Source organism: Phyllostomus discolor, chromosome 1 (assembly GCF_004126475.2).
Source record: "Phyllostomus discolor isolate MPI-MPIP mPhyDis1 chromosome 1, mPhyDis1.pri.v3, whole genome shotgun sequence".
In the NCBI taxonomy this organism is placed as follows: domain Eukaryota; kingdom Metazoa; phylum Chordata; class Mammalia; order Chiroptera; family Phyllostomidae; genus Phyllostomus; species Phyllostomus discolor.
In genome coordinates, this window is record NC_040903.2 from 44,039,128 (window position 1) to 44,064,532 (window position 25,405).

Consider the following 25,405-nt stretch of genomic DNA (forward strand, 5'->3'; position numbering starts at 1 on the left):
GATTTCAATAAATTTATATGTTTTTTAATATTTCAATATGAATCTTTTTCTTCTATATTTTCTTATGGGGACTTTTGCATTTTGACAAATATTTTAAAATGAATATTTGTACTTACATATTTCAAATCCCATTAAGAGGTTAGGAGTAGACAACCTTATATGAATGCTTCCAGAGATTAGTTAAGACAAATTTCCTACATATTTTCTAAGAAATCTGATTTTTATTATTTTGTCAGTTAATAGAAATCTGTACATCATATTACCTCAGCAATAAGAGTGCAGAAACCCAAAAACAGTATGCCAAGAACAGGTCCTGAGAAAGGGGCAAGAAGAGAAGGAATGAAAAGATTCTTATATGGACTTAGCTATCATGAAGTATCTTACTCTCAATAAAATTTTTTGTATGGTTTGAGATTCATCAAGTAATTGTTATTTTTCTTCTTACAGATGTCAACACGTGTTTCACAAGCTCCCTGGCTGTATATCTGAGCACCGATGCTTGACCTATTGTAAGTCAAAAAGTCATGTGTTGGGAAAAAACAGCTTTGCATTTTAACCTTTTTCCTGTCTTTATTTTTTAAAATATTTAAATCATAAATGTTAGAAACAGAAAAGCTTATTTGTTTCTGCAAGCAAATGTCTGACCTTATTCTGTATTGATAAACTGTATAGGTCTCGCTTTACTAACTTAAACTTCCAGAGTTCCTCTGGTGGTACTGGCGGGGACTCGGTAAACCATCACTATTGTTGATAGCATAACAACAATATGATAACAAGAGAGTATTTTTCCCTTTGTGGTTTGATAGTAAAAAATTTCCTTTTCAGATCATTGTAGAGAGCTATCTATTTGTAAGTTTCATAATGGTGGGTCATTTACATATCCCATTATAATTTGGTGTAGACACAATAGTTTTTATCTTCATGTGGAAACAAATGGAAGAGAAGTGCTGTGACACCATTTGGAATTGTTGGCAACTTTAAATGTTAAAAAAAATGAAATCGTAAAAGCAGGAGAACAAAAGGCCTCCTCCTGGCTGATTAGATGATTTAACCAGCAGTTGGTGTTGGCATCAGAAGTCAGCCAGACTGTTAAAAAAAAATCTCAGGGGCTGGAACTCTGTCCTCTGTGGGAAAAGATCTAAAATGTGTCCCTTATTATATCTTTTGGTACACAGATTTCCATTCAAATTTCTAATTGGAAGGGAAGTATGAGGATATGGCATTGCAAGAAAAGCCAAGAGTGGGACACTCAGCAATAAAGTGGATTAGCCTCTCTGCAAGGGAGTGTTAGCCTTGCAGTTAGGGAGGCATTGAGAGTATCACATCTTGTGTTACCAGTGTGTCTCTGCTGCCTACATCTAAGCACTCTTGGCCCATATGCTATGTTCCAAGGGAAAAATCCCAGGGAGAAATCAATGGGAAAAGTACTTACACTCATTGTAAAGAGCCTCTGCAGTGTGGAGTGACATGTACAAGATCCTTCTCTAAAACTAAGCAGTGTGTGTCTATTTTTGGCATCACGTTTTTAAATGGGGCTCAGTCTCACGCTTACTGGGATACAGAAAAAAAGGTTTTCAAGATTTACATTCCACTCTACAGCTTTATAATATTTTAGGCTGTACTATTTTTATAGATTATGCTAATTTCTTAGTTCTGTGAGTCTATGCTCTCAGTACATTAAGGATAAATGTTCAGGGGAAGCTCTAGGAGTGTTTTCTGACAAATCCCCACATGCTAATAGGGAGTATTAACCACACACAGTGAGGTTAATGAAGTTCTCTATTCTCTGTTTTAAAAAATATTTTTTCTTTATCTTTATTGTTGACACTACCACAGATGTCCCCATCCTCCCCTTTGTCCATCTCTACCCACCCCCTACTCCTCCTTTCCTCTCCCAAAACCACACTCTCTCTCTTTTTCCTTTTTTCAATGAGCTTTTTTGAACTTTTTTGGGTTATAAGAAGTAGAATTTTTTTGCACATGTCCATCTCATGTGACAGTCTTCACTCTCCCAGGACAAGAAGAGTCTCTTCCTTCTCCTGCAGGCTTCAACGAAGTCCCCCAAAACCAAGGCCCCCACTTTCTAGCTTGAATTTGTTGACTTTTGTTTTTATAGATACCTCATATAATTTAGGTTGAAGTTTGGCAATGAATTTTTTTTAAGCCACGGAATCAGTCTTGTTCCAAATTGCTGTCCAGTAAAACTGTGTTTGTTGGCTTTAAACACTTTGTATAATATGAGCATTATGTTTGATCAGCATAATCTTTTATATCAGCATAAGCTAATGATATTAAGTAGGGGTTTCCAACATCAGGGTAAGCTTTTGGGATCTGGCAAACTTGACTCTCTTCCTTATAGTTATGTGAAGCCATACTCTGGCGAGGTACAATAGCCAGCAAGCAACAAGCAAAACCCACGTCAGAAACAGATCAATGGGTGGAGCATTTGGTCACAGTAGAGAAGAAATGAGTTTCAGGCCACGTGGCCCTGTAGAGGTCTGCCAAGATTTCAGTGGCCCCAGGCCCCAGCCAAGCCAATAAATGGACTGTGCTCTGCCTATTATACAGACAGCATGAGGGCAAGGAGTCCTGGTTATTTAGAAAAAAAAAAAGGTTCAGGGTTAGAAAAAAGAGGACTTTCTATTTATCTGATTTCTAATAGTGGCTGGACTTTGTGATCTTAGCATTTGCTATTTTTTGCTCATTTGCTCATTGCTCATTGATCACACAGGTTCTCTCTGGAGGGTGTTTGATTCTCACTGACTGCCCTTATTCCCTTTCATAATTACCTACCGAGTGGCTGATGCATCCTGGTACTGCGTTAGACCCGGCTATATAATTGTGAACAAGATGGACATGGCTTCTGCCTTCATGGAACTTGTGGTCTAGTGGGGAAAGTAGAAAATGGAAAAGTAGTTATAATAATACATAATGAGGGATATGAAAGAGAAAGTACAGAGTCCTACAAGTGCACATAATAGGAGAACCTAATATAATATAGAGGTCAGATATGGTCTATGTAGAAGGGGTCTGTAGGCTGAGACCTGAAGGATAAGTAGGAGTTTGTTAGTGAAAGTTAGAAAACATGCCAAATAGAAAGAACAGTGTGTTTGAAGTTGTGAAATTAAGATATTTTGGCATAGTTGAGCAACTGGAGTATAAAGTAGAGGGAGGAATGAAATGGAGGGCCTGGAGGGTTTCTGCTGCTATCTCACCCTCCCTACACCCTAGGGTATGAGCAGTCCCGAGGGGGGTGGGGAGAGGGTTTGGGTGAGTACAGACATTTAAATGTTGGCGGGAGGACATATTTCATTGGAAGTGGGAAGTTGGTCTCCAGAAATGCATCATGGGAACAGGAATTGACTGACCCACAGAGGCAGAAAATTGGGGTTAGATTAGGATTAAGTTATCCATATAGCGTGGGTGTTAATGTGGCTGGAAGGTAAAGTGAAGAAGAAACAGTTTGAGGATCAAGAGAATACAGAGATAACTGAAATAACTTGGATGTGTATGTAGAGAAAGGGGAGAAAACTTAAAAAAAAAAACTTGGAGGACATTGGCATATAGTTGACGGAGGAAGAGGCGCAAAGAAGACTAAGAGGGAGAGGCTAGAAAGAGAGCAGAAAAACTAGTAAACTGTGGTTTGTCACAGAAGGGACAGGAAGAGAATCCTTTCAGTGTTGGGACTAACTTTAGAACACATAACTGAAGGGGTGCCAAACCCCCAGGAATTAAGACAAATAATATTTTAGTGCAATATTGAAAAGATCTGAGTTAATGCAAAAGATCAAACTTTGAAATAGAAACAAGATCAGAATTTTTGAATTTTCCTTTTGTCTCCGACTCCAATAGGGCTCAGGACAATACTACACTATTAGATTTACAAATCTTTTCCAGTTAGAAGTTTGTTATTTTGTGCATATGAAACAGGGAGTGATAAAGTGTTTTGCATGTGGCTCAGAAGTCAATCAGGAAATGGGTTGAAATGAGTCCCTTGAATTTAGGGACAAGTTATTGTTATTGAATTTTTTTTCTCCACCTTGTTTTACAAATCAAAATGGAGGTTATATAATTGTCTCTGCAAACATAATCATCACCTCCTAAAATGCTGAGTCCTTTCAGAATTAGGAGATTATATAAACACAAACATACATTTTTTTTCTTAAAACATTTTTATTATGATAAAATACATATAGCATAAAAATGACTGCCTTGACTGTTTTTAACTGTACTGTTCAGTGACACCATCATCCATGTCCAGAACTCTTTACATGTTACAAAACTGAAATCCTATATTCATTTCAAAACTTTTTTGATTTAAAGTTTATTTTGTCTTATGTTAGTATAGCCACTCCTGATCTCTTTTTAGTTACTATTTGCATGGAATAACTTTTTCCATTCTTTCACATTCAACCTGTCAGTTGTCTTTGGATCAAAAGTGAGTCTCTTATAGATTGCATATGTATAATTGTATTATTTTTTTCCATTCTGCCAATCTCTCTCTTTTTTGATTGGAGAATTTAATCCATTTACATTTAAAGTAATTATGGACAAGGAGGGACTTCTGTCATTTTGCTATTTGTTTTCTATATGTTTTATAGTTTGTCTCTCATTTTTTGTGCGAAGAGCAGAAGTGGACTGAAATGAACCACAATCGAATGTCCAAGCCTTCCCTTGAAAGTTGCAAGCCTTCAAGAGATTTCAGAATTCCAAGACAGTTCCAGCAGACAGATTCCGCCAGTACAGTTATTAGCTGGGTGGGAAAACAGATTCCTGGTGCTCCCTACTACACCCTTTTTCCAGGACCCTCTCTCCTCAAACATGCGTATTCATGAGTATCTTTCATAAAACTGATAGTAGGAAAGATTCATAGTATCTTTCATAATAACTTTTTAAAATTTTTTTATTAATTTATTTTTAGAGAGAGGGGAGGGAGGGAAAAAGAGAGGGAGAGAAAAATTGGTGTGAAAGAGAAACATTCATTGGTTACCTCTTGTATGCACCCTGCCCAGGGACCAAAGCCACAACCCAGGTACGTGCCCCAACAGGAATCAAACCTGTGACCTTTCACTTTGCAGACAAGGCCCAAGCAACTAAGCCATACAGGTCAGGGCCTTTCATAATAACTTTAAGGTGAAATGAAATAATTCCTTAATTTGATGAATTCATCTTTACTGTTTTCTTTTCCTTTGTTTTTGTTTACTTCTTTTTTTCTTTCTTCTTCTTCTTCTTTTTTTTTTGTTTGAATTCATCTTTAAACATTCTCTGGATGGATCCATGTTCTTGCCTAAATGCCTGGAGCAGGCATATCTGAGGGTCAGAAATATAAGCTGGGGAACCAGGTAAATAGGTATAATTGCTAAGCAGGTCCATGTTTACCTCTGAGGGGAATCAATTGCTATTCTGTTTGTAGGTTTTGTTAACTATTCGGAGGCACCAGATTCATTTAAAATAATTTGCTTCCTGATGGGGTCTTTAGTTTGAAGTGCTTTGTGTAAATTAGTTGCTACTTACAATACAATCCCCAGATCCCTCTCTAATTAAGGTGTTTACCTATATTCCTTCTCAGGTGCTCTTGTTGCTTCTTGTGTAGGTCTTACCTTAGGTACTTTCATGCTCAGATGCTGTTTTTTTTTCTGGTCATGGCTGAGATGCCTCAGGCAATTGAGTTACTGGTCATATTCCAGACACCTGTCCAAAATCTAAAGAGCTCCAGCTTCAACCCCCAGTATGTCAAGAACTTAATTATATTTAACACGAGGTAGAAAATTTTCCTTTGTACTTTATGAACTCAACCTCTTGCCTTAGGATGACCAATAATGCTGCTTTGGCTGTGACCGTACAGGTTTTAGCACTGAGTCCAGTGTCCTGGAAAACCCCTTAGTGCTGAGTAAGCCTGGACAATAGGTTACCCTATTTGGTCTAGAAATATTTCCTGGATTCCTTTATTAAAACCACCTAACTCTTTCTTCAAGGTCTAATAGGAACAGGTGACTTTGCTGATTTTACACGTTCATGGCCTTGCTAAATTTCTGAAGATTTGTTCAAGGATTACAGTCATTCACAGACTGCTGGCAGGTTAGAGTCGAAGGCGGTCCAGAGACTCTGCAGAACTGCCCTCTCACTTTACAGATGAATAAAATCTCAATCGCACTGGAAATTTTTGGCCGTCTTTGTGCACTCTTGCTGCTGTGGCACCAGACTTCTGCAATGTCTTCAAACATCTCCTTTCCCACTAATTAAAAACAGATGGTTGTGTTGGAACATCGGTTACAGTAACAGGAAAAAGTAGCATTTGGTTAGTTTTAAATTGTCCAATAATCTTCTTCTAATGCCTCTATTTGCGTCATAGGCATTTTAACTTCCCTTGTGTCTAAAGTTCAGTGTCTCTCATGGATTACTCATATTATCTGAGTGTGAAAATAAATATGGTCAGGTTAATTAGCATCAATTTTAATAAGATCCCAAAGTAATTCTATACAATGCTTCCTGGCAAGAAAGAAATTAAGCTTGATAACTGAGATAATAGGATCTAAAATAGAAGCAATGAAAGAAAGAAAATAAGCCTTCAAAGGGAGAAAGAAATTGTGTGTACTGTGTGTAATATACGGAAAAAGTTTTCTTTTCCAAAATCACACAATGGGTCTTCGTTATTTTGCCTCCAAAGGAAGTCAGAGTCCAGTGGTTTTTCAAAAACAGATTGATCTCACAGGCTTGTTGAAAATTCAAATACCTGGTTCCCAACACTGGTCATTCTGAGTTAGTAGCTGTGGAGTGGAACCTGGGAATCTTGAGTTTTAATAAACTTCAAAAGTGCTTCAAATGCAACTGGTCATTGGAGTGATGTCTGGGAACCACGGAGTGAGGCTCTTGAATGGAGCTTTCCTACTTTTCACTTTGGAAAAAATATTTGATGGTCATTCCTCAGACTTCACTTATTTTTGAGATGGCAGGTATAATTATTTTTCCTTCAAAGAGAGGGAAATTGAGGAAGAGTCACATTTTATTGTAAGAATATGAAAACATAAGAATTTCCCTTGCCCCTGTTTCACCCTGAAGAGTATATTAAGATCCTGAAATGAGACCTGCTGTAAAGAGTGAGGGTGGATTCCTCCACAGGGCATGTGGGATTGTATAAGGCAATTTGTACATCCTTCACTTGACCGTGATGATAGAATGGAGTAGGGGGCTCGATACTGCCCAAGAGCCCAGTCTTTTTCACCCCTCACCTGCTTTGTGCTGTAGAGATCGTCCATCCCTAACTGAGTGGAGCAGAGAGGACTGAAGCCTTTCTCATTCACGAAGCATGATGGAAACATCTCTTGTTAAATGCATGTTTACATGGACATGTACAAACACCCACATAGCCTGAAAAGTCCTCTGGGAAACTACACAGAGCTCCCAGTTCTTAATTAGCAGAGTGAATTCCCCAGCTCTGTCACTTAATGGTATTGCAAATGATGTGTTTGGCAATTAATTGAATGATCTGTAAACCTGGAATCCTGACCACTGGTGGTCATTAAAGATCCCAGGATACTTTTCTCATGGCAGGCAGGGTCCTGGAATAATCCCAGCCCTGATAATTAAATTAGATTCTGTCCTGCTGCCCTTTATATTTTCAACTGGACTCTATTCCTTTGCTATCCTTAATTTCAGTGAACTTGTGCATTAATAGAGAGCCACTGGGTTCCACAGAGGACTCCAGGACAGTAGCAATGTCTCCTAAATTATGAAGCAATGTGCATTGGCTTAGCAATGGACAGGCACACTTTGTACAGAAGGTAAATTGTTGGACTGGCATCTGAAGAGACAGGGTGCTCCTGAAAAATTAAGCCTGCTAAACATTTCAGTATATAATTAAAAATGCACATCCAATTAGCTTTTAGAAGTGAGGTGTTGTTGGTTTTTTTTTTTCCTTTTTCTTTTATGGGTGATATCTTTCTGTAAACAAAGTAATGAATAGGCATATTTTATTAGAATAAATCTATGTGTTCAATAATAATAATAATTTTTTAAAATGCCAATATATAAAAAGGCTGATCTCAGTCAGTAGGATAGAGGTAGAGTAAGAACAATGAGACCTACTGGAAACCAGTTTGATGGCTTGAAATTTATCAATGCAGAATTCTACTTCATGTTTCTATACTATAAACAATTAGTCTACTTCTGATCTATGATTTTTTTTCTCAAGATGGGGGGCCTTGAGGACAGTAAGCTTTCTTTTACCAGTCATATTTTTTTATTACCAGAAATTGTTTTATTAATACAAAAGTTTTTTTCAAGCAAATGAAAATTCAGTAAACTGTATATTTACAGAAGACAGAGTGATGTTATATAAGGTTAGCAAACTCCTAGAAGTTATTATTTAGTAGTTTGTTTCTGATAATTAAAATTATCTGAAATATTTTTGAAGATATGGATGAATATTATTTTTTCATTGTGGATAATAACTTCCCATTTTAAAAGCATTTAACTCTGCTAATAGACCATAAAAGCCCTTTATCATAATGTCTGTCCTATGCTCAACTCATACATAGTCAGGAAAGTAAAATGTACTCCCCAGTTTAGTTGGTTTGTCAGCATTTGAGACTCAGTTGGGGATTGTTTTTGTCTACTTTTGTTACTGTTAAACTAATTTTATGTTTCAAATAATATACTTGCCTCACAATTTCCTACATTTAACACAGAATGGGTCAACACACACACACACAAAGTTTAAAACCTGAGAATTTTGTGACCATTTTCTGTGCATCTCTTCTCTAACCCCCAATAAATAGTTCTTTACTTCAATTAAAAAAAGTTAGAATCAGAATATAGACACCAGCTTGTCTTCATTATAAGAAAGCTGATTTTATTACCTGAATTAATGTGAGGAAGAATGTTTTGAAAGTACACTGTGGGTGTTTGCAAAATTGTTTTAAGTATAAATATATTCCTGTAATGAAAATATAAGTAACCTCAACAACATGGATAATAGTAAAAGATAGTAATATAATTAGGAAGTGTAAGTTTTGAGAGTTTATTACCTTTGTTTTTACATAATTTATTTGTCTGTGTAATTTAAGTTTTAATAACGGCTATGTTTAACAATTGGCTTGCAAAATTTCTAAAACAGTTGGCTCTTGCAATCTGGCACAAGTAGGTTCCAACATACTGCCAGATATAGTGCTATTGGGTGGATTGGGGAAAACTAGGTTGGAAATGGTATAAAACAGATAAATCTTCTCTTCCTATAGCATTAAACAAAAATACAATGATTAAAGATATTAAATAAAAATAAAAGTTTTTCTAAAGATTTTTATATAATCACTAAATTATTTAACTATGATTACAGGGAGAAGGATGGGAAGCTCACTGGTGGTAGGACAGGAGAAAGCTTTAATTAGAAGCCTTTTGGTTATTTGAAAAAGATTAATAAAAATAAAGTAATTAAAAGTAAGAAATGGTTTAATAATATAGACATTTGGAAATAGTGTGAGGTGGTGTTCTTCATCTGGTCTGTCTTGTTCACTGCTCTGGTCTGTCAGCAAGGAAAATGGTCTAGTTCACTATTTTGAGACTCGTTTGCATCAAATCATTCTAAGAATCTAAAATTTGATATAACCTTCAGAAATTTCTGACTGAGCTCATTTTAGCTGGTGTTCAGAAATTTGCTAATTCTTCATTGAAATAGTCAATTGGGACAAATTTGAGATATTTCCACTTAGAATGTCTAATTTGCCGCTTTCCTCTGGCAGTCACTAAACTCTTACAATTTAGGCCGTTGCTGGCTCGCTAGGATTTAAATGAGACAGCCGAATCCCATATGTTTATGCACACTGCTTTAATTTCTCTAGTGTGTTTATTTGTGTGGCAGTAGCACATTAACACTCTGCTTTCCCAAGGACACATAAACAGTCTGGCAATTCGATGTGATGTAACCATAAGGACACACATGAGTTAATCAAATGACCTCAACCCACCCACACCTTCAAAACCTGGTAAATGGGAGCATTGTAAATTCTCTTCATTCTCCTTCGGCCAGGTCAGTGGCTTTTGTTTCTTTTTTCTCGTTCTCATTTCCATACTGCTACCTCACATTCTTACCACCTCACTTTTGGACTATTGCACTGACCTACTAACTCGTCTTTCTACTTCCAAACTCTAGCATTCAGTCCATTTTGAATAGCATTGTTAACTTTATTTTCCAAAAATATGGGTTTAATGTCTGTCTTATGCTCAAAAATCCTCAGTGGTATCTTTTTTCCCCTAAGATAAATCATATTAATTAATTAGACCAGAGATCTCCAAATTGAGGTAGGTATATCCAGGAGATGTGAAGGAATGTCCATGGGAATGCAGAAGAATATAGCAGAATTTTTAAATTCCTATTTCTACACAATATAAAAATTATACATATTTTTAAGCAAAAAGAAAAGTTAAATGTTGCTAATGTTTTATATATAGGGGTAGGCAAAGGCAGGTTTACATAATACAAATAAATAATACAGTAATAAATAATAATAATAATACAAGAATAAGGTGTTTTGTGTACACAACTGTAAACCTACTTTTGCCCTCCCCTCTACAGACTGATACGGGAACTGCCTTTCAGGCTGTATGTCTGGTGACTGTGTTGCTTGTGGTATCTGAGTTATCTGAAAGTAATAGTTGAAGTTTCAAAGTACTTGGAGGTTATCAGTGATATCTCACTTTTGGGGTTAGCTTCTAGTATATTGTGATATTTTTCTATTTAGATGCATTGTTATGGATTCGTTGACTTGTAGTTACATGAATGGGCAAGTGGCTTAAACACATTCCAGGAAAGAAATCACAGACTGAAGAGAAGAGTAACTGCAAGGATAAGAGAACAACAACAACAAAGAGCAGCTATTACTTCTATTCTTGGTATAAACACTTCGTAAGCCGCGTTATGCAATAATGATATTGCAAGTAATCAGCTCTGACAAGAATTTTGTCAAAAGGATTTAAAATTACTGAAAAGGCCATTTGAAATATTTATCACTGCATTTAACTTAAGTGTATATATATTGTGCTTGAGATTTTAGTTAGTCATTAAATTAGCTGAGATATTGTAAACTGAGAACCTAAAAAGGATATACTCAGATTTTGTGGAGCTTGAACTTGAGTTAGTTTTCTATAAAAGAAAAAATACAAAACTACAAATACAAAATCCAATATGAAAAGGAACATTTGGTTAGAATGAGAAAAGAAATCACAACAGATAATTCACTTAAGAAGTAGGAAATACCACAAACAACACAAAATCTACAAATGTAACGTAATGGTTTTATAAATGAATGGCTGGTATACCTTTATAAGAACTTTTCATTTTTGTTTATTTTTTTACTATTATATTTTATTGATTTTACTATTAGAGTTGTCCCAATTTTCCCCCCTTTGCCCCTTCTACCCAGCACCTCCCACTCCTCAGGCAATCTCCCCCACCACTGTTCATGTCCATGGGTCATGCGTATAAGTTCTTTGGCTACTCCCTTTCCTATACTGTACTTCACATTCCCATGGCTATTCTGTAACTATCTATTTGTACTTGTTAATTCCCTCACCTCTTCACCCATTCTCCTACACCTCCCTCCCTTCTGGCATCCATCAAAACCCTCTCCATATCCATGATTCTATCTCTGCTCTTGTTTGCTGAGTTGGTTTTTCAGATTCAGTTGTTGACAGGTATGTATTTATTGCCATTTTAATGTTCATAGTTCTGATCTTTTCTTAATAAGTCCCTTTAACATTTCATATAATAATGGTTTGGTGTTCATGAACTCCTTTAGTTTTTTCTTGTGTGGGAAGCTCTTTATCTGACCTTTGACTCTAAATGATAGATTTGCTGGGTAGAGCAATCTTGGCTATAGGTCCCTTTGAATATTTCTTGCTAATTCTTCTAGCCTAAAAAGTTTCTTTTGAGAAATCAGCTGACAGTCTTATGGGAGCTTCCCTGTAGGTAACTAACTTCTTGCTTTTAAGATTCTCTCTTTATCTATAACCTTTGGCATTTTAATTATGATGTGTCTCAGAGTGGACCTTTTTGCATCCATCTTGTGTGGGGACATTCTGTGCTTCCATTACTTGCATGTTTATTTCCTTCACTTCCTTAAGGAAGTTTTCTTTCATTATTTTTCCAGATAGGTCTCCAATTTCTTGCTCTTTCTCTTCTCCTTCTGACACCCCATGATGTGAATATTGGAATGTTTAAAGTTGTCCCAGAGGCTGCTTATACTATCCTCATTTTTTTTTTTATTCTTATTTCTTCTTTCTATTCTGATTGGTTGTTTTTTGCTTTCTTGTGTTCAAATCATTGATTTGATTCTTGACTTCATCCTCTCTAGTGTTGTTTTTACAATTTCCTGTTGTAAATTGTTCTTTATTTCAATTGTGTATCCTTCATTTCTGACTGGATCCTTATAGCCAGTGTTTTGAACTCTACATCTGATAGATTGCTTGTCTCCATTTTATTTAGGTCTTTTTCTGGAGTTTTCATCTGTTCTTTCAGTTGGGCCATGTTTCTTTGTCTCTTCATTTTGGCAGTCTCCCAGTGTTTGTTTCTATGCATTATGTAAATGTGCTTTGACTCCCTGTCTTGGTATCATGGGCTAATATAGTCAGTGTCCTGTAAGCTCCAGTGGCACAGCCTCCCCTATCACTAAAGCTGGGTACTCAGCATATGCCCTTAGTGTGGGCTGAGTACACCTTCCTCTTATAGTTGAGTCTTGGTTGCTGTTGGCAGGTCAATGGGAGGGATTTACCCAGGCCAATCAGTTGCAAGGATTGGCTATGACAACTGATCACCAATCTCTGCCCTCTGTGAAGGATCAGCTAAGCAGGGACAGGGTGGTAGTGTTTTGACATGGTCTGAAGCTGTCCACTGGGAGCACAGGCCCTGAGATTTTTGGGGTGGTGCAGGCCAAGGTCTGCCCCCATTTGTATTTTGTCCAGGGCCACCTTGACTGAGCTATAGAGCAATTTGAGATGGCTTCTACTTGTTCTGGGCTTGGAGATTCCCAGGTGAAGCCAAGCTGTGAATCTAGGCTGGTTGCCACTAGTGCCATGCCTGGGGCCACTTAGCAACACGTAAGGGGTGTGTGGGCTCACTGAGGCCTGCTGTTACTTGTTTGAAAGGATTTAGGAAGTTTGAAGCTTGAGCCAAGGCTAGCCATTCATATAGAGAAGCTACTGCTAAGAGGTGTAAGTTGGCTGTGACAGAGCCTCAGAGGACCTCCAGGGCTAGGCAAACAGTGTTAGCCAGGTTGATGGAGTCTAAAATATGGCATCTTCTTGCCGGCTCTCTCTTTTCCTGTCTGGGGGAAAGCTGTCCCCCAGCTCTCACCTTGATACCAGCCACATCAGTTCCTTTCTGTATGCCACTGGTGTTTTTCACGCTGCTACTTTAGTGTTGGAACTCAGAGGGAATGAGTCTGAGTAAGTTTGTGTGTCGGTTCTATAAGAAGAACTGCTTGGGACTCCAGAATTTTCTTCCACTGACTCAATCCCTGTTGGGTTTTTATAGCCAGAAGTTATGGGGACTTATCTTCCTGGCACTGGTACCCTGGGCTGGGGGCCCTGGTGTGGGGCTGGGACTCCTTGCTGCCAAGACATCCCTCCCAAATTTTTATCCACCACATGTGTATGTGGAACCAGATTGTTCTGCATCTCCATCTATTCTACCAGTCAGGATGGATGTGATTTCTTTAATTCTGTAGTTGTCAGACTTCCATTCAACTCAATTCTGCCAGTTCTGAGTGATGGTTGTTCTATAATTTAGTTGTAATTTGGATGTGATTGTGTGAGGAGACAAGCTGTGTTTACCTATGCTGCCATCTTTGCCAGGGAGGCTAATACATTTTCCCTATATTTTTTAGCTGCATCTTTTCTGAGCACCCCTTATGACAATTACTTTGTACATTTTCTACAGACAAACTAGAAAAAAATCCATACTTCAGAATGACTGATCAAAATTTGTTTCTTATTATTGAGAATAATTTGCTATTAAAAATACCACTTTGATTTTTTTTTATTGTAGTCAAATTTGGAGAAACCTCTTATAATGTTTATATCTGAGCTGTAAGATTTTAGGGAGGTTCATAATGCAAGACTAATTTTAAATGCTTTTTGAACTAGGAACACTAATTAATCAGAGCAAATTCAAAAGCATTTAAAAACAGCTTTTGTGTTATAGTGAGCTATATAATCATATAATCAAGTTATTCTTATGCTATATATTTTGACTTACTGGTAAACATGTGTAGGAGTTCTATGATAAGAATGTAGGCTCTTTACTTATTTTGCTATGTTGGTGGCAGTGTTGTATGCCGCTTTACCTGGAATGGCCAGATATCATCAGAACAAGATACCTGAGCTGTGGTAAGATGTGCTCTGATAGCTGGGACACATAAAATATGTGACTTCACACACAGACCTACTCACTGGCTCTAGTATTGCTGTAAGTTTGTGCCTTACAGATAGGAATTATGATAAATTCTGTTTCGGGTGAATACAATAAAACTGAAAAAAATGTGTGATTTGTTTAAAACTGAATACTATGACAGGAGAGAATTTCCACTGAGAACCAACTTCTTTGCTTATACTCTGACATACACAATTACTAGAAGAATTTTTACAGACAAGCTTCTGGTTCCATAATTTCAAACCTTGTTACTTTTCCACTTCCACATATTTTTGACCCTGCACACTTTAGGACACACTCATTTTGCACCTTGATGACACAGCCACACATGAGTGAGTACAGTGGGCAGGAATATTCCCAGAAAGCATCTTCTACTGGGATGACAGGTGATAACCAAAGTCCACACGGAGGAGCCTGGGAAGCATAGAAATATATCCCACGAAACCTGGGCTAAATGTGCTCCCCAGTCTACTTTTTCTTTTCTGATTCCCAAAATGCTTGCAGCCACGCGTGCCTCATTTAACACAAACGGAGTGTAACAGAAGAGAGTCAGAGTAGAAAGAAACAGCTGTCTTAATTTTGGTCAAAATATCTTCCCTTTATCTCACCTCTGCAACCTTTACACGTAGGAACAGATGGTCTTGTGGGTACCATCCAGGGCAGAGGCTCATGCAGGTGAGGGTTCCTGAACTTACACTTCATTAACTTTGTGGTAAGATTATCACTATCGTCAGAAAACAAAAATATTTTAATGGTGTCTAAAGGCATTTGACATAGTAAAATATAGAATGTTGCTGAACGTAATGATAAATTCTTTTAAGATTCCTTTCTTAGTTAAAAGTGAGAAAAAATACCATTCACTTGTCTTTTGTCACCTATATCAGCCAGTAAAGTCAACTATCAAAATGAGAGAAATGAAGAGCCAGACTTCTAAATTGCTGTGTCACCACGTGGTTCAGAGTCTAACAAAAAGTATGTTAAACCATACTGCTCTTATTTAAAAGATTGATTTCTTCCACAGATGACAAAAAAGGTTTTTATACCATAATGCAAAAAAATTAATACTATTTATTTCATCCTTTAAAAATATGTTATATAATTGTGTAACCTGGCTGAGCAGCTCTGTTGGTTAGCATGTCATCCCTATACACCAAGGTTGTGGGTTTGATCCCCAGTCAGAGCACATTCAAGAAACAAACCAATGAATGCTTAAATAAGTGGAACAACAAATAGGTGTTTCTCTCTTTCTTTGTCTCTAAAATCAGTAAACATTAAAATGCATAGTCATATATCAACTTGTTGTACATGCTTACAGGTTGGGAGGTTTGCTCAAAATCTTTACTGATAAATGCACAATCCAAAATACTTGGATATCATTGAATTTGGCATTTGAGCCCCAAAGACTCCAACTCTTCAGCTAATCAGGGTTATTCCTACTCCCTTAAACAAGTTTATATTCCCATTATTATCCAGGTAAATCCTATCCCATTTTCCATCTTGGGACATCCCCTTTCTTTCTGGCTAACTCAAATATTTATCTATCTTTAAGGACCTTCTCTTCAAATACTCCCTTGGCTTTCTCAGTTTTCACAGTTCTCTAATTTTGTTAAATAAATAGTACATATTATTTTTAACAGGCCCTTAGCACCAAGTGATAGCATACTTTAAGGTACCTCTTTTATTTTGTTATTTGTTTTAATGCACATATGAGGTCTGTCTGGAAAAAGTCCAGACATTGTCAATATAATGAGAATGGTTTGCCTGACATTTATGTAACCTGGCAGCCAAGGAGAATGGACTGGAATGTGCATGCATGAACAATGACAACTTCACTGTACTAGTCAGTGAGGGTGGTAGATGCTGTTGAGTGAGCATGTGTACTAAGTGGCTGTGGCATTCAAAATGACTGAGCAAGTTGAGCAATGAGTATGCATCAAATTTTGCATTAAGCTTGAACATTCCTCCACAGAAACTTTCAGATGATTCAGAAGGCCACAGCTATGGGCAACTGGTGATTGGCAGCTTCATCACAACAACACGCCTGCTCATGCATCATGTCTCATGCAGAGTATTTTGGTAAAACATCAAATCACCCGGGTGACTCAGCCCCACTACAGCCCAGATTTGGTGCCCTGAGACTTTTAGCTTTTCCCAAAACTAAAATCACCTTTGAAAGGGAAGAGATTTCAGAACATCAATGAGATTCAGGAAAATATGATGGGGCAGCTGATGGCAACTGGGAGAACTGTGTGAGGTCCCAATGTACCTACTTTGAAGGGGAGTGAAGCATCATTGTTCTGTGTGAGCTGTTTATTGTATCTTCTCAAGAAATGTCTCTATTTTTAATAGTACATGGCTGGATACCTTCTGGACAAACTTCATATATCTTATTTTGCAGCTTCTCAAACTCAAAACCTCTCTCTTACACTTTTCTATCCCCACAGTACCTATACAAGTCTATGCAACTAATAGATTCTTTATGAAGATTTGTGAAATCAATACCTTTTTTTGGGAAAAAAATCAAGTTAACAGAAGATATCTTTGGAGTTCACAAAACCCTCTGCTGGGGGAGGTGTGTGTGTGAAGCAGTCCTAATGGCAGATTTTTCTTGCTGGTGACACAGTGGGAGGAAGTTGTCCCCTTTACACATCTCTCCCAGGATGAGAATATAGTTCTTATGATGAATATGTAAGTGGTATACAAACTATGAGAAAAAGGGAAAGAATGGCTTTATATAGAGTCACAAGGTGACTAATATACTCTTTTCTCCAAACAAGAAAATTTCACCTTCTCAACAACTTACTTTTCTGTCTTATTCATCACAAGATCGTGTTCACTAACAACGGCAGGTGGCAGGCTGGGGTGTGCCTGTCCATCTCTGCTAGCTTGGCATCTCTGTAGAAAGAAAAAAAATGGTAATAAAGAAATCCTGTTTCTTCTTCAAGTATCCTTGCGGTGGCTCCTTCTGGTTTTGCCTTTTAGGAAGTGCACTCTCACTGTCCCTCTAAAGATGCTGGCTCTTTTTCGACAGCAGAGGTCCTCCTTGTTCAGCAGTCCTCTGGGGTCAAGGAACAACTGCTCATCCTCACAGGGAGGTAGCTGGGAACAGCATGACTTAAGAAGACTTATACAAGCCATTGTCTGCGCTAACCTGGGTTTAGGGTGTCTTTTCATCTTGACACACTGACATCTCAAGGTTCTAATTAGCTGACAATCAGGGCAGAAAGATCAGAAGCAGCAGCACTGTGCCTGGAATTACTATGTAGATGTATATGCAAATTACTAGTGAATGACAATAAGAAAGAATCCATACTTTAGAGATTAAAAAGCTACATTGACCCTGACTAGTGTGGCTCAGTGGGTTGGGCATCATCCCACAAACTGAAGGGTCATGGATTCGATTCCCAGTTAGGGCACATGCCTGGGAGATGGGCCAGGTCCCCCGCTGGGTGTGTGTGAAAGACAGCCAATCAGTATTTCTCTGCCTTTCTCTCTCCCTCTCTTCCTCTCTCTCTAAAATAAATAAATAAATAAATAAATAAATAAATAAATAAATAAAATCTTTTTCAAAAAGCCACATTAATCAAGAATTATCAAGTACTGGTAAAATGCATTATTGACCTTGTCATGATGCCAGACAGAATAATACTGTGGTCTAGAGCCCAGATTTCCTGGACACTGGTAAAACGTGCTGGCTCTGCTGTGGCTAGTTCCGCTGGAGTCACAGGGTGTGAAAGAACTAAGCCGTACTCATCTGAGTGTGTCTGGGGTCCCAAGCCCATGAGATCAGGACAAGCTCTACGCTGTGCCACCCACCTTTTCCCATCTGTATCCATGTCCTCCTGTGTTATCAGAAGCTCCAGATGGAGCTTCCTGTGCAATTGTTAATTATTATTATTTTTATCTCTTCACCCATAATGTCTTTAAATCTCCTGGCATTGAAACTGTTGTCTTTGTTGAAAGAGATGATAGCCTTCTGAGATGGTGATGGCGGCGTTTCTTTGTGAGCTCTCAGGAGCAATGTGGATACTATTTAAGTTTTAAAAAATAATAATTATGTCCTGACACTTTAAAAAAGTGAATTTCTTTGTAATTAGTTCTCGTGTTTAGGACTGCTTTGAAATTCACTAGGTTTTTCTTTTAAACGAGGAAAAAAGACTCAGTTTGTTTCCCTTGTTTGGGATCTTTCGGGATGAAAAGCACTATAGAATTGTAAGCTATTATTAATCCGCCCCTTCTCCAGACACACATCGATGGGGGCTCTAAAATATAGATTAGCTGCCAGTGTGTCTCGGCTCAAAGAAAGCGGCAAAATTATTTTTAAGCATGTACTTTGAATTTGCCCAAAGCCTGTCTATTTTCATGAAAATAGAAGTGACATCCTGTGGCTGAGGCTCCTGTTGATTTTAACAGTTACAAGCAGGTTCATTCAACTGGATAGATGCTACCTCCTGCATGACACCCAAAGCTTTTCTCTGAGTGGTTTGTATAGCAAGGGTGGAGAGTGGGTTTCGTTCTGCCGGGATGTGGAGGTGTAAAGCTTGCAGATTTCCTCCAGAGCTTTGCATTCCATAGCAGCATCTTGCTGACTGTTCAATATTTTGCAATTGCTTACAGGTATTGAATGGCAAGAGGAAGAGACAGTCACCATGTCTTGACTTGTGTAGCTTTACCAGCTGTGTGCTTAGTTGGAATTTTTGAGCAACACTTCCTTTTCCGATGTTGCTTCACAGCTAGTGTTGACTGATCCCAGCCAATCCAGAAACTGCGGTCTCGTTCCCATTGTCCTCTGTGAGACATTAAGTACTTACATGTGTGTACCACTGCATAGGCAAGGCAGATTGACAGCTTGAGATGACCCCAAAGCAGATGGACATGTGGAAAGTGTGGGGGAACTAGCAAGCTCTGAACACCAAAGGAAGAGCCTACAGATTTGCATTGCATATCAGTTAAAGTAAGTACATTTGGTGAATTTCCATGTTTACCAGGGTGATATTTGTAGAAATTTGGGATATCATCATTATAATTTGAAAATGAATGAAAGCTCTAGCGCTCTCCCTCATTCCCTGTCCCTGAGCTTCTCAGGGAGAACTTCAGGAGCCTTGGCAGCGTGGAGAGCATCAGGGCATCCTCTCCTCAAGTCCCTCTTGCCCTCTTTCCTAAATAGGTCTGTGAGGCCCTCATCATGTGTTTTAGCTAACTATTTTTCAAAAACTCAAAACAATGATTATTTATTTCCTTATGCTTCTTTAGTCTTTGTTTTCTTTGCTGTTCAGTTTTCAAGGATTCTACTGCTATATTCTTTACCTTAGAAATCCTTTCCTCGGCATTGTCCACTCAACTCATCAGCCCACAAAGGCACTCTTCATGTCCCTTACATTAATTTGTCTTTGATCTCTAGCATTTCTTTTGTTTCTTTCTTAGGATATCCATCTCTCTGCTTACACTGCCGTGTCTACTTCATCCACTAGAGCCCTTAGCTCTAGGAGTCATCATAGTGGTTTTAAATGCATGGTCTAACAATTCCAAGATCCCCGCCACGTCTGGTTCTGATGACAGCTCTGTCTCTTCAAATTGTGTTTGACTTTTTGGGTATGCCTTGTAATTTTGTCTTGATATCTGGGCATGATGTAGGGGTAATAGGAAGTGCTATAATTAGGCCTTTAATAAAGTGGTGGCAAGGTGTGGGGAGGGGAAGTGTTCTACAGTCTATCAGTAGGTCTCAGACTTCTAGTGAGCCTGTGCCTTTGGATGTGAGCTGTGCAAGTGCTTCTCAGGTTTTTCCTCCTCTTAGGCGGGGCAAGATGGCTAGAGCAGGCTGGAGTTGGGTATTTCCTTCCCCCAAGAAAGTCAGGCTCTGATAATACCCCAGCAGGTTAGGCTCTGGTTAACTAGTTTCTCCTGAGGGTAGGCCTTGTTAAGAAGAACAAAATAGAAAAGATATATTCAGCCCCATGTTCACTGAAGCATTATTTACAATAGCCAAGATATCAAAACAACTTAAGTGTTCATTGGCAGATGAATGAAAAAAGAAAATGTGGTATGTATGTATAATGGAGAATTATTTAGCCATAAAAAAGAATGAAACCTTGTCATTTGTGACAACATGAATGAAATGTGAAGGCATTCTATTAAGTGAAATAAATCAGATAGAGAAAGACAAATACCATATGATCTCACTTATATGTGGAATAAAAAACAATAAAAAAACAAACCAAACCACAAAGCTCATACACACAGAGAAAAGATTGGTGGTTGCCAGAGGTGGGGGTAGGCAAAATGGGTGAAAAGGGTCAAAGATTAAAATCTCATAGTTATAAAATAAATAAGTCATAGGAACGTGATGTTCAGCATGCTGACTATAGTTAATAATACTGTATTGCATATTTGGAAGTTGCTAAGACAGTAAACCTTAAAAGTTCTCATCACAAGAAAATTCTGTAACTATGTGTGCTGACGGCTGTTAACTAGATTTATTGTGGTGATCATTTTGCAATATATACAAATATCAAATCATGCTGTGTACCTGAAAATAATATAATGTTGTATATCAATTCTCCCTCAATTTAAAAAAAATGAAAAATAAGAGCAATGTGCTCTGGCTCTTTCAAAATGGTTCCTATTCCTCTCCACCCCACCCCCACACACCCCGGGAGCATAAGATTTTTCTTGATGTTTACTATGCAAATCTGGTTGAGCTCTTGGTGGTAAGTCTCACAATATTATGGGCTCCTGATGACTTGGTCCCCTTAGAATCTGTAACTCAGGGCTGTCGTCAGTGAGCCTCCAGCTCAATTATAGTTCAGGCTCCCCTCCTCCCCCACCCCGGGTGCTGGTTCCTGCGGCCATTCCCTTGGTGTCTCTGCTGTGGTACATTATTTTCTGTATTCTCTTTTTGGTCTCTCCAGTCTTGGGGGCAGCCCTTCTCCTACAGATCCAAGGAGAGTTATTGATTTTTTGAGTTTGTTCATCTTTTTATTTGTTGTTAGGACAGAGCGGTGACTTTTAAATCCCTTGCAAGCAGAACCAGGAAACCTATTTATGATTCTTTAATTTGGCCATGACTCGGCAAGGCCAGTGTGAGACTGCCCACATGGTGTTACCTTTCAGGATGGCTTACTCACGTGGCAAGCAAATTGGTGCTCAGCTGGGCAGCGAGGCAAGGGTGCCTTGGTTAGCAGGATTCCCAGGTTACTTCCATGTGGCCTCTCAGTGTGGCCAGTCTGGGCTTCTTCGCAGCAAGGTGGTCCAGGGGAGTCAGGTTTGTTATGCTTGACTAGCTTTCCCCGGAGTACAAAAGCAGAAGCTGCCAGACCTGTTAAAGGATTAGTCCTGGATCTAGCATAGGATCACTCCTGCTAGGTTGTGGGGCAGCTCTGATTCAAGGGGAGGGGCTACATCAGGGTGTGCATACACGCTAGGAAGTGTGGTTCACTGGGGCCCTCAGTGGAATGACAGTCTCCCTGTTTGGTCCCCTGGTTCCAGGTGGCTCTCCCTGCCTCAATACCCCCATTATTAATTTGGCACTCTCATTCCTCCAAGTTTTAGGATCCTGCCTTCCTCTTGCCAGAACTGCTAAGGACTGAAGTCCTACTCTCCAAACTTTGTTTTCATGGCAGCTACCCAGTGCCTTGCTCTGCCTTGATGGAACAACCATTGATGTCTGCCATGAAGTTCTCTGAGGGCTGCTTGCCAGATTGCCTGGGCCTTCGCTGCATTCCTAACTCTCAGACAGAGGCCTGAGCACACCTAAGTGTGTGGAACTGTGTGCCAAGGATGTGGGCAATGTGAGAGAAATCGTTGATCATCTGTCTTAATATAGATTTAACCCAAACGGTGTGGGTTTAAAGAACTTCTCATTTCAATCATTATTTTATGTCAAGTTTTTTACTTAAAAGCAAATGTGTATCATGTCATGGAATACATGAGGTTCTATTGAATTTTTAAGAGAATACAAGGCTCCAAGGACATGCAAAGCTTAGTGTGGCTGCTTCAAACTCTACCCCCAGACTCCTGGGGACATGGGTGCATTCTCTCATGTCACCACAGGTCTGGTCAGTTTTTGTTCCTAGAGACTCTGTCTCACCTCACTCATCCTGGCATCCGTTCAGGTCCAGATGAGACTACATTAGGGCCTGAGCCCTGACTATGGTCCTTTCGACACGCTGTTGTCTAAAACAACTTCCCTGTAAAGTGAAAAAACTGTTCCACACAGGAGGAGGGAAAAGTACACTGTTTCTGTATCCTTCTGGGGCCCAAATCCTGTTCTAAATTTTGCTCCATTAAAACCAGACGCTGCTGTCTGCTTACTGTTCTCCCCTCCCTGGCCCCTTGCTCTCCCAGCCAGCCTCTCAACAGCTCTATGTGAGATTACTCAATCAATACAATCGCTTGGCATGGAAGGAAGCTCCAGAGGCCAAGGATTTTCCCTCTGTCCTGTCGCTAGCATGACTGAGCGCCTCCAACAGTGCTGTTGGGAACTTCAGCGATTCCTCGTTTCTGATTCTCGGTGTTCTACAAAGTCTCTGAAGGCTGCACTGCCCCAGGGCTATGTCCCCAAAGGGGAAAGGGTGGTGCCTAGAGTGTTTTGTGGTGGATTTTGGGCAGGTCTCAGGAATGCCAGCTAGCTTTGTCTCTGTGCAGTGCAGGCTGCGGCCTCCACTCTTAGAAAGCCAGGAAGATTGAGTTTCTGCTGAAGAGGGTGGCATGAAGCTATGGACCATTGTCAGTGCTTGCTGGGATTTCAATTGCTGGGAGTTAATTGTTGAGCTCTGATAATTCTTTAAGTAACTGTAGAAGAAAAAGCTTGCTTTTTGCAATGGCTCACATCTTAGCCTAAGTCCCATGGTATTTAAATCCGGTCCCATCTTCACTAGATCCCAGAGGTAAATATTTGTCTTTGGGTTGTTGAAGCCCAGCCTAGACACACTCCTGGAAAAGCTTAGTATTTTGGATTCAACTGAGATGCTCAGAATTTTTCCTGTTGTCCTGATTAAGTTTTTAAACCCTCAGAGTTTCTCTTATTGAGGTTCATAGTGCTGTAGAGACTAGGGGAACCATAAGATGCTGAGCCTCCTTTTCTTACCTGTGGTCCTGTCCCTTTGATGGGCAGAGCCTAGTGCAGCCAAGCTGCCTGAGAGCACAGGCTCAGGTGTTCACTGTTGATGCTTTTTGATCCAACATTAACCTCAGTTCAGTGGGGGCTTAAGCTGGGTGCTCTGGGGCCTGGGAGTCAATACTAAGCATGTCTTTGATCACCCAGAGACCAGTAGAACTTAATTCAAAGCCAAAGGACCCTCATGCATAGCTGACTGCTTTTTCTCACCAACCTTCCCTGGGAATCTATGTTTTGAGTTCTTTTGAAAGAGAACCAGAGGTGCACCTGCCACTTGGAACAAATTAGAACAGAGGTAATTATTGCTGCCCAGTAACCACGAAGGGTCAGTGTGGGGTTGACTGTAATCCCCATATACAATGTACACCATCCTGTGAGGTACCCTCTGTGGGGCCGTCTGAGATTCCAAAGTGGACTTGACTCAGTTATGGTTTCATATTTTTAAGAATTGTTATATCGTAAGAGCAAAGGTTCTGTTCTTTTGAAACGCCAGTTCCTCCATGTACTAACTGTGTAACCTGAGTTACATAATCTCCTGGGGGTCTCAGTTCTCTCATTCATAAATCTGTGATAGCAATAGTACCTACCTGAAGGGGTGTTGGGTGGGCTAAGTGAGGTGATGTGTCTGGCTTGTGGTAAATCCTCTTCAATCCCTGAAATAATGATCACAACTAAAATGCTAGCATTTTTTTTGCAACTTAGTGTAAGTCTGGCACAGTATTAAATGTATTTACTTTTTTTTTACACAAAGAACCTATGTTAACCATCATCAGACTACTGTTGGGTGACAGGTGAGGAAGCTGAAATTTTTGCTTGACTCCAAAGCCTATGTTCTTACTCTTGGCCACTCTTTATGTCCTGGTAGCTCCACCCCATAACACTAAGGAATCCTGGTCAGGAAGATAATATAATGACTAGTCTGTCTCCCTTATCAGTTTGTCCACCAATTTTCCAAGTTGAAGTAAGTCTCTGACTTAAGCTTAGATCTGACCTGGACTGCAGTCTAATCAAGGAGAATATTAGTTCCAGGCCAAGAGGCATCTTACTGCTGAGTCGGGTCTGACTCTTTACCATAGTTGTGATAGGAGCCTGTGTCCTGTACCCAAGTTCTGATAACTGAATCTCTGTCTTATTTCTTTCTGTTTCCACCTATACTCCACCCTAAACCTTAGTTCCTCAGTGGTTGTCCTCCAGTGATTGTCAGTCCAGGGAACTTTTTGATCCTGATCAGTTATCTATCTAGACATCAGTCTCTCCTCTGGCCAGGATACCTGATAGTTCTGCTCAACATTCCTCTGATGGCATAGAAAGTGATGCTTCGTGGATTAGCTTCTTCGCCTGAAAGTTCACTTGTTCATTTATTCAAAAATATTTAGTGAACACGTCTACCAGCTTCCTGTTCTCAAGGAAGCCACACGATCCTTTGAGAGACTAGCTTGAATAAGCCATCATTTCTCCTGAGAAATAGCTTCTGGTTCTGCAACAACTGTATTTTTATTTGCTTTTTGCATATTTCCTGGACATTCAGCAATCTTAGGATAGAAAATTCTCCTGTGGTTGCTACCTGCCTCCCTGGGAAACTGGAATGCTGAGGATAACTCCAGCCACTGCCCCCACCTGAAGGAAGAAGTGGAGATAAATAAAGGTGCTGCCATTGAGGCATGCTCTGTTAGCTCAGGGGAAGACCCTCCTGTTTCCAGCTGGTTTTGGCCACAAGCTGAAAGGCAGGGTTTCACTTTAACAGGAAGTTTCATCCGCAAAGCAATTTTATGAAATGGCCCCAATACTTTCCTCTGGTTGGCAAGGGTGGCTCCAAGTATGCAGAGAAAACACCCTGGGGATTTGCTCTTTTGCTGATATTAAGCTCT

The 25,405-nt window shown here is 39.3% G+C and overlaps 1 protein-coding gene across 1 annotated transcript in view; it reads left to right on the forward strand.

The window, feature by feature from the left end:
* The first annotated feature begins 489 nt into the window (after positions 1 to 489).
* SLC4A4 (solute carrier family 4 member 4) overlaps positions 490 to 25,405 on the forward strand; it is a 399,538-nt gene continuing 374,622 nt past the window's right edge. The window contains exon 1 of the mRNA XM_036021813.1: positions 490 to 509. Within this exon, the coding sequence (XP_035877706.1) occupies positions 496 to 509 (14 nt within the window). The 5' untranslated portion in view covers positions 490 to 495. The remainder of the gene's footprint in view (positions 510 to 25,405) is intronic.